General features: G+C 32.5%; 1 protein-coding gene across 1 annotated transcript; it reads left to right on the forward strand.

Annotated features, from left to right (window-relative positions):
* Positions 1-124: 124 nt before the first annotated feature.
* LOC111996913 (uncharacterized) lies at positions 125-2,506 on the forward strand. Its single transcript, XM_024028954.2, has one exon. It carries the CDS (start codon positions 169-171, stop codon positions 2,293-2,295), a length of 2,127 nt encoding a protein of 708 aa, XP_023884722.1. The 5' UTR covers positions 125-168; the 3' UTR covers positions 2,296-2,506.
* Positions 2,507-17,415: the final 14,909 nt, after the last annotated feature.

The raw sequence follows: 17,415 nt of genomic DNA on the forward strand, positions 1-17,415 counted from the left end.
AGATGTTAAAAAAAAAAAAAATAGAGAGATTAATAAGAGAAGAAAGACTTAAGTCCTGTACGTGATCGGGCCAAATAACCAAGGCAAAAGTGTATCCAAAAAAAAAAAAAAAGTGAGGAAATAATTCAAAACGAGAGAGAGAGAGAGAGAGAGAGAGAGACAGAGAATATGCTACTACCTATTCCCAATTTCGTCAAGAAGCTATGGTATGCTTGGAATCTCCGGAGCTGTATTCTCTTAAGCCTCTGGCTACAAACAATTTTAGTTCTATTTGCATTCCTCAGAAAACGGACCAGAAGAAAACTGTTACACGGGCTCATATGGTTTGCATACTTGCTTGCAGACTGGATTGCACCTGTTGCCATTGGACTAATCTCCAAAAGCGAAGGTGTTGGTTGTGATGGAAAGGGGAATAATAAGGACATAATGGCATTCTGGGCTTCGTTTCTTTTGTTGCATCTTGGTGGCCCTGATACCATCACTTCTTTTGCTCTTGAGGATAATGAGTTCTGGCTTAGGCACTTGGCTGGACTCATATTACAGGTTTTGGCAACTGCTTATATCTTCTATCAATCGCTTCCTAACAGGCTTTGTGTTCCCACTATCATGGTGTTTCTTGTGGGAACTATCAAGTATGTAGAGCGAACACGTGCTCTCTTTCTTGCAAGCATGAACCAGTTTGGATGTTCAGTGTTGCCAAAGCCAGACCCCGGGCCTGATTTTGAAGAAGTCATGAAGATGAGATCTTCAATGACGTTGGAACAGGTTGAGACACAAGTATATGGGATGCCAAGCTCAGAGGTTGAAAATCCTAAAAGGTCGTACTCAGTACACAAAACTTTTGCAAATGATTCTGAATCCAAAGATAAAAGGAGACCCTTAGATGACATGCAATTGTTACAGGAAGCACATCTTCTCTTTGACAAATTCAAGGGTCTTATTGTAGGCCTCCATATCAGTTCCAAGGTAAGAGAAAGGAGCCAAGATATCTTTCTTACTATATCTGCAGCTGAAGCATTTAGACTAATAGAGAGTGAGCTCAATTTCGTGTATGAGTATCTCCACACCAAGGTGGTTGTGGTTCGCTGCACATTTGGGTACTTTCTACGCTTTATTAGCTTTACCTTAATCGTTGGGGCATTGGCATTATTTTCAATTGAGAATCAGCACGAGTTTCATCATGTTAGAAAGTTTGATATCATCCTTAGTTATGTCTTGCTTGTTGGGGCATTAGGCCTCGAGGCCATATCATTCCTAATGCTTATATTATCCGACCGGACCCTCCTTGCTGTGAAGGGTAGTCGGAGCAAACTCGTTGATGAAATTTTCTTGAAAAGAAGCAAGTGGTCTAAGTCAGTCTCCCAGTACGATATGATAAGCTATTGCTTGAATGATCCTCCAACATGGGTGTACACATTAGCTAATTATGTTGGTGCTAGTGGAGTGCTAGAGAAGATGACTATATTGCGTTTTTCACATTCAAAGGGAGTTTATAAAGATCTTGAGAATTTTATTTTCACCGAGCTGAGCTTGAAATCTAGGAATGTAAAATCTATAAGAGCTGCCATGGATGCATCTTCACAAAGAGGTGATTGGGCTCTTCTACGGACTTCTAGCTATTTCAAACTAAAATGGAGCATTGAGGAGTATCAGTACGCGGAAAGCCTTCTCATTTGGCACATGGCTACTGAGATACTCTACGCTCAGGAAACCAAATCAAGTACTGGTATCGATAATGATAATAAAAGTAATCGAAAAATATGCAAATTACTTTCAGATTATATGTTTTATCTTCTTGTCATGAAGCCTAAAATGATGGCCCCCGTGTTAGGCAATTGGCAAATAGTCTTCCAGGACACTTGTGCAGAAGCTAAGCGATTCTTTCACAAAAAAAGCATATCGAAGAAAGCTGAAGCCTGTGGAAAAATCCTTGAGGTGGTAAGGGAATACATTTCGGATGATTCGATGGGAAATGAAAGCAAACCTGGGTACAGATCAGCTAATCTGAAGGGAAATGTAAGCAAATCTGTGTTTATTGATGGAAGTATCCTAGCAAAACAGCTCAATGACGACAAGGAGTTGAAGACAGACAAATGGAAGCTAATGAGCCGAGTTTGGGTGGAATTGATGTCTTATGCTGCCATTAATTGTAGACCAAATGTACATGCAGAGCAACCTAGTAAGGGTGGAGAGCTCTTGACATTCATTTGGTTACTGATGAATCATCTGGGTTTTGGAACACAGTTCTACGAGCAGGAACGCCAAACTAGAGCCAAAATGGTCCCGCGGAAGTAAGGTCACTAAGGAACAAAATAAAGATCGTAGGAGGAGAAGGTGTGACAAACTCTGACCGCGAGTGGCAAACACTTTAAAATGGATGTAAAATTAGCCAGGAAGTATTCGTTTAAGGTGTTGTATTTATATGGTTTTCTTGTCGTGTTGTATTTTATATGTTATTTGTATCTTCCTTGTGTTATACTAGTGTTGTATTAAGTATTTTATATTATCTTTCTAAAAAAAGTATTTTATATTATAAATTTATAATTTTTCAACTTTTTAAAAATATAATAATTTAAAATTTTATAATTATTTACCTTAATTTTTTTTTTTTGGAAATACACACTGTCATTGTACGACTATTTTTCTAGGGATTCTAGCCTTTTATTTTTATTTTTTAAAATCTTTGGCAATATGCCTCTGTTTCCAAACTATATAAGTTTATGTCCCTATTTCGATACACGATTACCTTATAATCGAGTTTCAATAAAATACTCGATTTATATAAAATTGAATTATGCCCGATAAAAAAAAAAAAAAAAAATTGCATGGAACTTGAGTTCCAAAACACTGCTGTAGTTATCAAACTAAACAAAAAATTGCATGAAACTTGGGCATAACCTATAGCTACGTTTTGATTGTCCTATAGTGGCGTTTTTAATGGAACTCGAGTTCCATGCAAATTTTATTTTTTTTATTTTTTATTTTTTAAGTTTGATTTGGCATAACTCGATTTTGTACAAATCAAGTATTTTATTGAAAGTCGATTTTAAGGTAATCGAGTATGAAAACAGGGGCATTTATTTATATAGTTTCAAAACATGGGCATATTGCTAATTTTTTTTTCTTTTAAATAAGGGTAAAATGCTAGAATTCCCCTATTTTTCTTCATAAACATTATAATGTATATTATACAACTAATCGGTTAAAATCACATAAATTTAGCCTTTCTTCATTGTACAACTATTTTTTTTCTTTTTTCAATAATTTTGATTAAAAAAAATAGTAGTTTTAGTTAATTAAGTGAATAAACTTAAAGTTACTTAATTTTTATATAACATCAATTAATTCATATTTTATATATATATATATATATATAAACTTATTGATGAATTGACTTGTTTATTAAAATGGGTTATGAAGTCGAAGTCAGTGGCTTGAACTTATCCTAACCCATGCTTGTTTTGGAGTGGCGTATAAGACTTGGTGCCCTATTTCAAGTGCAACTATATTTCTTAATTGTTTTAGGACTCTTAAACTGATACCTAACCGGCTTAGATATCCAATTCAACTTAGAATTGATATTTGGACCTCACGTGATCAATATACATTGACCGATTTGGAGTTGAAGCAAATTCTATCCTTGAGATGAGAATAGAGTTCCACTTGAAGTAGTCTTTACTTGGATTAGTATTTGCACGCAAGGGAGTCAATATCGTACCGGAGGCTGTACCGGTTTGCCCAACGGTACGATATATTTTGGATACCGGTCAATACCGGTGTACCGTTTCGGGTTTACCGCTATTTTTTATATTTATAAATAAATAAATAAATAAATATATATATATATATATATATATGTGTGTGTGTGTGTGTGTGTGTGTGTGTGTGTGTATATATTATAATAAATATAAAAGCTTACCATAAAACATTTCCTCAATTCAGAACTAATTATTCATGATTCTATACTTTAGTATCAATTAAAAGAAAAAGAAAAAACACAATATAAAAAATAGAAAACTTAAAAGTTATCATTGCATACTAAGAAAACAAATAATACTAATAAGTTAATACAAATAAGTTACCATTCTGCCCTAAAAAAAATTTAAAAATTACAAAACTTAAAAAAAAAAAAAAAAAAATTGTTTTCTGTACCGGCCGGTACGCCCGGTATTGCCCGAAATTGGCCGGCACGGCCGGTACGGCCGGTATTTAAACCGGTACGAAACGTTGATGTTTCGATACCGGTATGCAGCCGGTACGGTATGTACCGGCCGGTACGGTATCAACTACCTTGTTTGCACGTGGACATAGGGAAGTTTCATGGAATAAAATTCTAGTTCTTGAAGGAATTGTATCTTTTGCCGACTTGATATCCTATATAAGGGGGAAGGTGCTTCGGCAATTTTTTATTTATTTATTTATTCATTTTTGAGAAACAAACACACACGCAAGGAAGAGGAAAATGGGTTATAATACAGAGGTACACTACAACTCCACTCAAAAGTCATGGGTGCTTTGGCAATTTAAAAGGAGAAAAAAAAAATAGAGATTGGTTGTCACATATTTATGAGAGTTCTCTAGTTTAGAATAGGGTGCAAGGTTTTCTCTATTCCTTGTATTTGTGAGAGAGCTATTGGGTGTGTATGAGAGTATTGATACTCCAACTTGTATATTTCCATAATTTGATTAGTAGAATTTCTTCGTTGTTGCCTATGGATGTAGGCCAAAAGTTGAATCACGTAAATTCTCGGTGTTCTTTTGTTTGTGTGTGTTTTTTATTTTCAGATTTTAGGTTTGCTTCGTTCCTATTGTTTATTTCTTCGAGAGCTTTCTATAGTCATAGTATTTTCACAATCAATATTGAGGTGGGAGTGCTATCCAAAGGTGCTTTCCTACAACAGTCATGTTCATATTATTTATTTATTAAACAACTTTTAGTTATGTGGTTTTCAGTTTGATCCATAATAAATCAATCTATATAGTTTTTCGTGGACACAATTCGAATATGATTATGTCCGCAACACTATTAATGATCCATAAATCAACCAAGTAAGCTTATCGATATTACCAAGTGAGCTCACAAGTCACAAGACTCACAACCCACAAGCTCAATTAAGATGGTAACTTTATTAAGCAAAAAGAAAGATGGTAATAACTATAGTTGTCTAAACGTAAATCGTATCATATATCGAATACTATCATGTATAGTAAAATATACAAACATTTAATAAAATTTACAAAAACATTATATATATATATATATATAAAGGGTATATTCAATATAAATTTTGAATATATTCAACTAATGACTAATTTATTCATCACTTATGTAATAATATTTAATAAACTAACTAAATAAATCAAATTACCATGTGCTTATAACATACAATTTCAAATTGCTTAAATTCAAAAGTGATAATATATTACAAATGACCCAAAAATAATAATTTATTTTCATCATATTCATCATATTGCCTAATTAACCGCATTTAAGTCAATACTATCATCATATTAATCATTTTGCAAACTTATTTCTTTATTAAAATTTTCTTCATCTTGTTAACATTTACTATATCCTCTTGTTCTTATTTATTTTAATAATTTTTTTTTTTTTATAAAAGAATTTCTTCTTGGCATTCTAGTTTCTTGGACTTATAACACAAATGACAAAAATAAAAATTATTTATTTTGTCAATTAATATCTTATTCATAGTATAGAAAAATTAAATTTGCAAATATTAAAGTGAAGTGTAACTGTGTAAGTGCGTAATGTGTAGTCCAAATTTTGTAGGAGAAAGAGAGGAAAAAAAAAACTTATGAATATGTTATTTAATTAGGCTAAATTAAGTAACCTAATAATTTTGTGATAAAAACAAATCTAACAACTTGTTAGATTCAAATAAATGTACAAATTTTAACAAAAAAATTCTCATTTAAAGCTTTTTTTTGATGTATCTTACGATAAATATGGTTTACGATACGATACAAACATTGTATCGTATAATTTATGAACACTTATGATATGCTAAAATTGACAACTATGCTAATAACTAATAACCGCTATTCTTTAAGAAGAGCATTGAATGGTAGTTATTGGTGGGCTCCCACATAGAGGGGAACTTTCACCTTTCTTGTATCGCATTGAGAGTTAATACTCGAAGTCAAGGATTTACGTTGAGAAATGTTTTTACTATGCACACAGAAGCAATGTTTTACAAAACAATCATGTAGTCGATCATGTTAACTCAAAAATAAATATTTGTACCGAAACACCCCTTAAAGGTCAAAACTCAATTATTTCCCACTAACTGTTGATAAGGATTAAGGACAAGCGAGAGCAAAGTAAAATACTCTATTGAGTAAGGTCTCAAGTAAGGCTGGTTCAAGGTATTATGGGGCTTAAGGTGAATACTTTAAGTAAAGCATATTATTATATTTTGAATATTAATAGAAGATTTGTTTAACTTTTGATATATATATTTTTTCATTTAAAATCTATTTTTTTTTTATGCTAAATTACAAATTAAAATGAATCCACTGTATTGCTCAATGACTTTACAACTAATATAAACACTATTTATTGAGTGAAGCAACCAAATACTAAAAAAATTATGACTTAAAATTTTAATAAAATTATATATTTAAAATCTCTAAAACAAATTGAGCATAAATTTATTTACTAGTAGGAGATTAATGAGTTCTTTCAATATTTGTGCGTGGGAAATAAGTGAGTTATATACTCTAAAACTGAGAAAAACGAACAATTATTGTCATATCCAATGAAAAAAAAAATTCTTTTTTTGTTCTTCTTTGATAAAAAAATTACTTTTGTTTATTTGTGAATCTTTGGGGCTTAATTAATACTCTCACTGGTACAAGGATATCTCTATTGATAAAAATTTGGGGGCCTTAGGTGGTTGCCTACTTGCCTCATGCATTGAGCCAACACTTCTTCCAAGCAAAACGAATCTTGATGCAGAAGAAAAGCCACAAGAATCGTAACAAAACATTTATACTTCAAGACGATAATCCTTAAATCCACAAGAATAACTTTGAAAGCACCCGAAAGTAGAGGAGAAAACTATCTATACAATTTTATTAATGAAAAAACCAAATTGCCTTAGAGGCTAGAATGCTCCTAAACGGGAAAAGGAATTCTAGGCTATCAACTGCATTCCTAAGGTGGCTGAGAGACACTAAAATCCTCAATTTGTTTTAGGCATGAAATTAGGCTAGAAAATGGGAATAATTCCACCCCCCCCCCCCCACCCCCCCCCCCCCCACCCCCCAAAAAAAAGAAAAAGAAAAAGAAAAAGAAAATTGCAAAATCAAATCTTATGGACTATAGGAGATGTCTTGGAACAGATTGAACATTATTCTTACTTTTGAATTAAAACCTATAATGACAACCACCGTGCACCTTTGGTGCACTGATCACTTTACAACTATAAATGTTTGTAAGGTGTTGAAGGCAAGAGCTGAGGTTCAAATCTCCAAAAGAGAGTTTCACACACATATACACTTAGATTAGGCTAAAGTAAAATTTTATCAATAAAAAAAATAATAATAATAAAACGCTATAATGAGAAGAAGAATTACTATAAATAGAAAAAAAAAAATTAATTAAAGGCCTAAATTAAGGAATTTGCCTAAATTGCGTCTTAAATCATGTCCGAAGGCAATGATTATTGATCCTTGTGATGATTCACTTCAGGTCACTCACGTGATTCCATTATTGGTTCCGGACGGTGATTTCCACTAGGACTTATTTACTTCCTGATTTTTCTGCGTGCTGAAATTTGATGGTCTTTCTATTCAAGTGAAGTTTGTGTTATCCATTCTACATCAGATCCTGATCTATACGAACATTATATTCTTCTCAATGGTAAGAATATTGAGCTGATCAGTAAAGCCACTAGAGACTTAAGCCATGAATTAGTAACATGTCAAAAATAATTGCCTCACTAACACACATAGGAATGTTAATATTGGCATGGTATTGAATGAGCCATGTAACTTTTGGCAAAAATGGGATTGAAATTATAAAAATTTAGGGCATGTTTGGTAGATTATAATAGGTACTGTAATGTAATAATTATTTTTATAATTTACTTATTTTGTAAGGTTATGTTTTTATTATAGAGAATTGTCATTCCTTATATATAGCTATTTTTTTAAGTAAAATTAGCAACAACAATAAATTGTAAAAATGTTGTAAAATAGTTTGTAACTGTAACATTACTCTTATTTAAAATGAAGAAAAATTATTAACTCTACAATTCAAACCCTTCCCCCTACCCTAAACTGCCCCCCCCCCCCCTGGGGGCTTATTTTTAGTAATAAAAATTACCATTTCTACTGTAATCTTCATCCAGTGTACCAAATGTGCCTTTAAATTTTAAGTATTTAGATTGGCTTCTAAGCTCAATTCATGAAATAAAATTGATATAAATTATCAATTAAATTTCAAGCAAATTATTTTCTCTTAAAGTTTTCCTTATGGATATTCTTTTGGGGATTTAATCATATACTTTTAGGATCCGTTTGGATACAACTTATTTTACTCAAAATTGAAAACTAAAAACTGAAAACACTGTAGCAAAATAATTTTTAAATGTGTGAATAGTACCGTGAGACTAATTTTTAATGAAAAAGTTGCTGAATAGTGAAGTTTGTGGGTTCTGTAAATAGTGCACAAGACTCACTAATTTGATTGAAAATGAGTTGAAAAGTCAAATAGTGCTGCTACTGTTCATGAACAGTGCATGAACAGTAGCTGCACCTTCAGTTTTGTTGAGCTAAATGCGTGCAGAAAAAAAGGTAAAATACACATTTGCACAAAATGTGAAACGTGAACGTAGATCTAAACCCACGATGATTCTACCTAGACATGGCAAAACGGGCGGGGCGGGTCGGGTTCGGGTCGGGTCAATCGGGTTACGGGTCAAACGGGTCACGGGTCAAAAACGGGTCACTTTAAGCAGGTCAAAATCGGGTTCGAGTCAATCAGGTTGCGGGTCGGGTCGGGTTGACCCGTATTTTCACATGAATTTTTTTTTATTTAATTTTTATATAGAAAACAACATGTATCTGTCATTTGGAAAGTTATGCAACAAATTACTTAATGTAAAATGCATTATTTTGAATTGACCACTTATATCAAGAATGAACTCAATTAAACTTATTAATACTTATTCAACAATTTTAAAATTATACAAATCCTAACATTACTATCTAAAACAAAATAACACAAAGATAAGTAAAACAAATACACAAGTTTTATTTCTGCACAATATCAACATTCCAAATATAAAACAAAATTACAAATGACTTATTGGATAACTCATTTGATAAAGAATAAAAATATATAAGAAATTTACAATCTTGAAAATTAATTTTATAATCTATTATCAGTTGTGGTTGACACTCTATTTCAATTTGAGATGTACTTTAAAATTTGATTGCTTACTTATTTATACATGGTCTCTTTTATAAATATCATATTATTGTTAAGCAACACACACTCTAGGATATATCATAATTTATTTTGAAAAGCTGTTTATTTTGGACATAAATTATTAAAAAATAGGTCTAAGTATTCATAATTTATGCTAATTTGATACTTTAGCTTCACTATTTTCACACTTGTGAATATTTCTTACATGTCTACAATTTTAAATCTATATTTTTAACTCTACTGTAACCAGATTATCTTGACATGTACTTTACTATTTGATATCTAAAAATATTCACTCATTACAGAATGTTCAACCATTAATCTTTCAATTAATTTGCATATAGTTATGTAAATGTATCAATTGTTTCCTTAAAGTTCACAATAAACAATTAAACCAATATTGTCTTAGTTTTACTATTTTTTTTACCAAAAAAAAAAGTTTAAAAAAAAATGGTTCGGGTTTGGATCGGGTCGCTGGTCGGGTCGGGTTGACCCGCAAAAAATACGGATCGGGTCACGGGTCAACCCGTTTTGCTTCGGATAAAAAAAATCAGGTTCGGGTCGAATTGGGTCGGGTCAGAAAATTCTGACCCGTTTTGCCATGTCTAATTCTGCCTAGACTTGAAAATTAGGTGAGGTTGAAAATTAGGTGAGGTCGACTGGGTTTGGGTCAGAAAATGATCATTTTAAATGGTTGCAAAACTTATGACCTTGCCCAATTTTTGAGAGTCGGGTCAACACAGTATGACACTCGTTTTTTACATACCAGAAATAAATAAGAAATTTGATGCTATTATCTTTGTCTTCTCTTCAATACGAATAAGAAAATATTTAAACAAAAATACTCATAAATAAAAATTAAATACAGAGTACGTAATGTATAAATCTAAAGGTTACACAATCTAAGGTGCACTAAAGTAAAACCTTCAAGCCTCAATCTCATGAAGAAAAAAATATTCCTGAGTGTCTATGAAAAAAAAAAAAAAAAAAAAAAGTGACAGTGTGAAACACGTTTACAGGTCAGGTTCATGGTGGGTCAATAATTATACGGGATAGCACCCTCTGGGTTTGTCTCTCTCTAAATTTTAGTCATTTTCTGTGCCATTTCTTCTCCTCTCAGGGAATGGATTTTGGGTCATTTTTTGTGTTCACCATTTCCGGTCAATCAAAAGCCAGCTAGCTCATCTTCAATCTTTCCTCCCATCTCCCAAGGCTCTCGGCTTATTTTTCTCTTTCATTTAGTTGTATCATTATTCCATATCTTCTAGTCCATCAGAGTTTTTTTTTTTTTTTTTTTTTTTTTTTTAGCTCATTATTTTCTTGTACACAAATAGTGCAATAACCTGTTATCAATGACAACCACACCGAGACATACTTGTTCCATTTGTTCATTTGAGTCATCTTACGTATCTCTTGATCTTCTTGCATACTTAAACTCCAACAAAAAAACACCTTTCCATATATTCAACGATGTCATCATGCCGGAATTTCAATGCCATTTATCCAAGATAAAGCAACTCCTTCCTCCTAAAGAATCGAATGGAAGCCGAGACAACAGCAGCAGCAGGATCAACATGGATTATGATCAGCATGCAACATTTGAGGAGATCCAGAAAGACCTCAAGTACATCAACAAGGCTTGTCATAAACTGAAGGATTCAGCAGACTGCGTCAATGAAGAAATCCAACGATTGATTCTCCAAGGCTTGGACGATGCCTTCAAAGAAAGAACAGAAGCACCAGAAAATTCTCCCAGAATAAACAAGCTTAAGAGAATCCAGATAGTTGTCTCGGAGTTAAAGAACCAAATTTGTTCATCCCCACAGCTCTCTCAAGATAGTTTGCATTCTGCAAGCCTTCATCGTTCCAGCTTTTCTATTAGAAATTACTACATCAATCCTGATATCTCAACTACGTACAAAATTGAGAGGTTGTACAATGATCTAGATAAAAAAAAAAAAATCGTGTTTGCTATGTTTCTCTGTGTTCCCTGAAAATGCAATCATAAAGAAGAAAGTTTTGATCCATTGGTGGGTTGGCGAGGAATTTATAGACTCACAGAATAGTGACGGTAAGACTGCAGAGGAGACTGGTAATGAGTACTTCAAAGACTTCATCAAGAACCGCATCATTGAACCTGTTCACAAAAAGCTTAGACAGAACTCAGAAAATTGCAAGATGCATCCTACAATTCGTGCTGCCATAATTAAGCTTGCGGAGGAAAATGATTTTGTCAGTTTTGATCAAAGGGGAAATCCCACAGCTGATTTTAAGAGGTTGTTCCTAGTGAAAACTGAAGAAGGGTCTTCGCTTCACAATTTGACTTATATTTATCATTATTTACGGCGAGATAAGATTGTAACATTGTTTAATGTAAATGAGCCTTATCTTAGTTTCAGGGTGGACAGTTTTTCAAAGATGAAGAACTTAAAAGTTCTACAGCTGGGAAGGTGGAAGGCCTCTGCTAAGCAACTTGTTGAAGTAGAGGACACTGAGTTCTTGAAAGGATTGAAGAAAATGAAAAGGCTTAGAGGTACTTTAGCCTTAGGGGAATCTCCGGAATTACTGAGCTTCCAAATTCAATTTGCAAGCTAAGTAGTCTAAGGATACTGAACCTCAGTGGCTGTGATAATTTAGAGAAACTTCCTGATGGAATAGGCTCACTCAAGCAGCTGACACACTTAGACATGTCTGAGTGTTACTTGATTAGTCACATGCCCAAGGGACTCACTTGTCTCTCAGAACTCCGAGTCCTTAAAGGGTTTGTAATTGGTACACAAAGATCTAGAGGCCACTACTGCAAGCTTGCTCATTTGGCGGTACTGCAACATTTGAAGAAGTTGAGCATTCATGTAGACAAAACTGAAGATGCTGAGCAAGATCTGCTTTCTTTACCACAATTTGGAAACCTCCGTTCTTTATCAGTAGCCTGGTCATCTATCTACAATGCAACCACTTCCACAACTACAAATGTGGGATTGGCAAAAATCCATAAAATTTTGAGCCGGGGAAAATCAACGCTCACTACTCCAAGGCCTACATCACACCCTGTTGATTTACACAAACTAGGCCTCCAGAATTTCCATGATTCGAGGATGCCTGACTGGCTTAGGCGCTTAAACCTGAAGAAACTAAAGAAGCTCTACATAAGAGGAGGAAAACTATCTGACCTGCAGCTTCCGGGGGATCAAGAGGATCACTCATGGGCCGTGGAATGTCTACGCTTGAAGTCCTTGAGTGAATTGAAGATGGATTGGCCAGAGCTGCAGCAACAACTGTTTCCAAAATTAAAATATGCGGAGAAAGAAGACTGCCCTCAATTGAGTTCCTTCCCACGTGATGACAATGGAGAGTGGATATGGAGCGCAGAAGATGTGAAGGCACATGCTACATCACATGCTACTGATGCTACAGTGGTTGAGGGTGCTGACACAATTGGTGATAAGGCTGCTGGTAAACGACCTGTAGGATAGTTCACATAAGAGTTAAACTACAGGTAGCATAGGGTAGTTAAGTAAGGATGAGTCTGGTATTGTTTTATGTCCACGTGTCAAGATCTGGTAGCATTGAATGTGGGTTGGTTAGATTTGTTCCACACTCTACGGAGGTGGTTACAATTACATATTGATTGGATATTGTATCTGATTCAATCAATCAATGAGAACAGAATTTTCTTCATCAAAGACTCTCTTCAATCTCTCTCTGTTTTTCTTCTATTTCTTCTTCCTTGCTTTACATTGCTTTTTAGCAGATACAAAGCAAGCTTGAGCATTTTGCCTTATTCACAGGAAGCCCTTTCTGTTGTACCATTGACTTTGTATCCAACCTCAGCACGTAGTAACTTAATACTAAACAGTGTTCCTAATTTAAATTCTGCGCTCCAATGCATCTGCAATTTAAGTTCACAAAAATGATATCTTAGATGAAAATTTTGTTCATTCTTATCAGCTAGCCATTTCTACTACTCAAAAGAAATTAATAAGGGAAAAGAGATATATATTCAGGAGCTTTCTAGCATTGCTTTATACTAATCTCAACAATATATATAATAGCTTCTATGCTCGCCAAGAAACTCGGGCTACATCTCTCTTCTTAAAGAAATTCGAATTCCGATCCCCTCTATAACTTTTACCAATTCAAACCTCCACCTTCGTACTCTTATCTACTGAGGGGTTTGTTTGATGTGATGTCGCGGCATCACGAAGAACACGATTAAGCATGCAATATATATATATATATATATTGGCAAAATTTGCCAAATAATAGATTTTTAGAAAAATTTTTGGTACATGACATGCGAATAAAACATTTTAGTTAGTTAGATTGTTTTTGAAAATCAAGTTTAACAAACTCGACTTCCAACCCATTCAAACCTAATTTTCCTCTTGCGCTAAGTCTGAAGTGGACCAAAAAAAAAAGTGGAACTCAAGTCTAAGAAACTCGAGTTCCATTTGAACAAAACTCGAGTTTCTTAAACTCGATTTCCACCTTTTTTTTAAAAAAACAGTATACCTTACTAAAATGTTTTATTCACGTGCGTTTTTGCAAAAAAATTTCTAAAAATCTATTATGTGGCAAATTTTGCCTATATATATATATTTAATCTTAAAAGTTTTTATTTATTTATTTTAAATAATTATATATTCACATGCATCGTATGGTCTGCAACTAGTATAAATATAAAGCTTAAACCCTTTGATTTTTTTTTTCAATCTCTAAACAATCATTAGGGACTGTCTGGTAGGCTTGCATGGAATCCTAAAAGGGATAGGCCAATAATCATCAGTATGAACAAACATCATCTTCTCTCTTACAACTCTAATTTAGATTGATGATTTTTTTTTTTTTTTTTTTTTTTTTTTTTTTTTTGGGTTGAAACATTTTGGTGGTGTGTTTTTTGAGTTCCCCATCACATGTACTCTCTCCTTCTCTTATAGTTTTGATTTGAGTTAATTCTTAGATATTTTGAAAGTAAGAATTTGAGATTATATCAAATTACAATCTACATGGCAATGTATTTGAATGTGACTATCAAGTTTTTGAGTAATATCAATTGTAAATTTGTGATAAGATTTGATTATGAATAACACAAAGAATTTAATTACTAAATAATAAGCATATTTATAGACATATATAACCTTATTAATTTTAAACATAGCTATAAACATATATATTTTAAGCATATTTATAAACATATAAAAAACAATAACTATTTTACTCAAACATTTATTCAACTTCACCCACTTTGATGTTATTTTGGGTCATTGTTATTTCAAAATTTTGTTTCTTCAACTTCACTTATAACATTGTGGGTTCCGTCTTATAGAATGAAGAAAAGTGAAAGAAAAAAAAAAGTTCTAGCTTTGAAATTGAAATAAAGTAACATTTATTAAAAATAAAGCATTGCAATTTTAGCAATTTTAACCCAACAATTAAAAAACCCAGACGTCATAATAAAGCAACAATCATAAACCCAACAAGTTTTTATTTTCCCTAAATTACCCCTAATGTATTTGCACGCACCCTTTTACCTTCATATGAAGGCCTCAAGGGCATTTAGTATCGTACTTGTAATATTTCTGAAGTCAAAGTTATTTGAGAAAAAACAAATTATAGTGATAAGAAAAGGGATATAGTGTATAAATTAATCATAATTGTTGTGGGTTGAGGAGTGTCAATTAGTTTTAATGACACGGCAGGAAGAAAGACCATTTTTCATCCTCAATAGTAATGCTGAGTAACACTCAAAGAAGACTAGATTTTCATTGATTATTCAGTTCTCTACGATATTTAATTTACATGATTGGAACGGTTAACATCTCTTATCCCAAAGAAATAGAGTGTCCATTGTAATGATGCTACTCTATCTTTATCAATTAATTCCCGTAAATATCATGGGTGTGGTGATATCCTTTNCTCTCTCTCTCTCTCTCTCTCTCTCTCTCTCTCTCTCTCATTTTTTCTTTGATTTTTTTTTTTAGTTGATACTTAGTTATTTTGGAAGTAAGAATTTAAATTTATATCAAAACACAATCTTGGTTATGCTAATTACTGATTTGCATTAGGTCCATTTTGGTCAAGTTTAGTCTACTTCGGTTTATTTAGTTCACTTCAGTCCAATTTGGTCAACATGGGCCCTATTAGGTCTACTTCGTTCTATTTGGTCAAACTAGGTCCACTTTAATCCATTCGGTTCACCTCGATCTGTTTCAGTCCAATTCAGTTCATTTGGACTACTTCGGTCAACTCGATTCTAATTGGTCTACTTTGGTCATGTTCAATCTACTTCAGTCCAATTCTCACTCAGTCCTTTTCATTACAATTTGGTCCATTAGATCTACTTCGGTCAATTTAATCTACTTCGGTCCATGGGGTTCACTTTGGTCCAATTTGGTCTATTTCAGTCTAATTCGGTCTATTTACTCCACTTAGATCTATCCGGTCCACTTTGGTCAACATTAGTCCTATTTAGTCCAATTTGGTCAATTATGTCCATTTCGGTCTATGTTCTAATTTGGTCTATTTTGTCCAATTCGATGTAATTACTTAAAAATGGGGGGAAAAAGTTTGGGTTGAGAGTATTATCAATTATTTGAGTAATGTCTATTGTAATTATATGATAAGTTTTAGTTATCATAATAATCACCTTAAGAGAATGAAAATTTGAATAATAAATTTAAAAATTAAAATTTTTAGTTTTACCAAAAGAAATTTGAAAATTTTATGCATAATAACAATAGTTAGAAGAATATGAACCATTTCAACAAAAGAATAAAATTGATAAAAAAATACTAAAGATTATGAAATTATATATTTGTAAAAATATGGTGATGGAAATTACATTTTGAAATTGTTTAATTTTTAGGGAGAACAAGTTATCTACAATAAAATTAAGAAAATAAATTATACATTATACCACATCTCAAAATAATTATATATTCACATGCATCGTATGTGTCTGCAACTAGTATAAATATAAAGCTTAAACCCTTTGATTTTTTTTTTTCAATCTCTAAACAATCATTAGGGACTGTCTGGTAGGCTTGCATGGAATCCTAAAAGGGATAGGCCAATAATCATCAGTATGAACAAACATCATCTTCTCTCTTACAACTCTAATTTAGATTGATGATTTTTTTTTTTTTTTTTTTTTGTATCCCTATTTTGGGTTGAAACATTTTGGTGGTGTGTTTTTTGAGTTCCCCATCACATGTACTCTCTCCTTCTCTTATAGTTTTGATTTGAGTTAATTCTTAGATATTTTGAAAGTAAGAATTTGAGATTATATCAAATTACAATCTACATGGCAATGTATTTGAATGTGACTATCAAGTTTTTGAGTAATATCAATTGTAAATTTGTGATAAGATTTGATTATGAATAACACAAAGAATTTAATTACTAAATAATAAGCATATTTATAGACATATATAACCTTATTAATTTTAAACATAGCTATAAACATATATATTTTAAGCATATTTATAAACATATAAAAAACAATAACTATTTTACTCAAACATTTATTCAACTTCACCCACTTTGATGTTATTTTGGGTCATTGTTATTTCAAAATTTTGTTTCTTCAACTTCACTTATAACATTGTGGGTTCCGTCTTATAGAATGAAGAAAAGTGAAAGAAAAAAAAAAGTTCTAGCTTTGAAATTGAAATAAAGTAACATTTATTAAAAATAAAGCATTGCAATTTTAGCAATTTTAACCCAACAATTAAAAAACCCAGACGTCATAATAAAGCAACAATCATAAACCCAACAAGTTTTTATTTTCCCTAAATTACCCCTAATGTATTTGCACGCACCCTTTTACCTTCATATGAAGGCCTCAAGGGCATTTAGTATCGTACTTGTAATATTTCTGAAGTCAAAGTTATTTGAGAAAAAACAAATTATAGTGATAAGAAAAGGGATATAGTGTATAAATTAATCATAATTGTTGT

This window comes from Quercus suber, unplaced genomic scaffold (genome assembly GCF_002906115.3).
Source record: "Quercus suber isolate HL8 unplaced genomic scaffold, Cork oak 2.0 scaffold_618, whole genome shotgun sequence".
NCBI lineage: Eukaryota > Viridiplantae > Streptophyta > Magnoliopsida > Fagales > Fagaceae > Quercus > Quercus suber.

Excerpts from the sequence above, each read along its gene's own strand:
- LOC111996913 (XM_024028954.2), top strand. The coding sequence starts at position 169 with ATGCTACTACCTATTCCCAATTTCGTCAAGAAGCTATGGTATGCTTGG.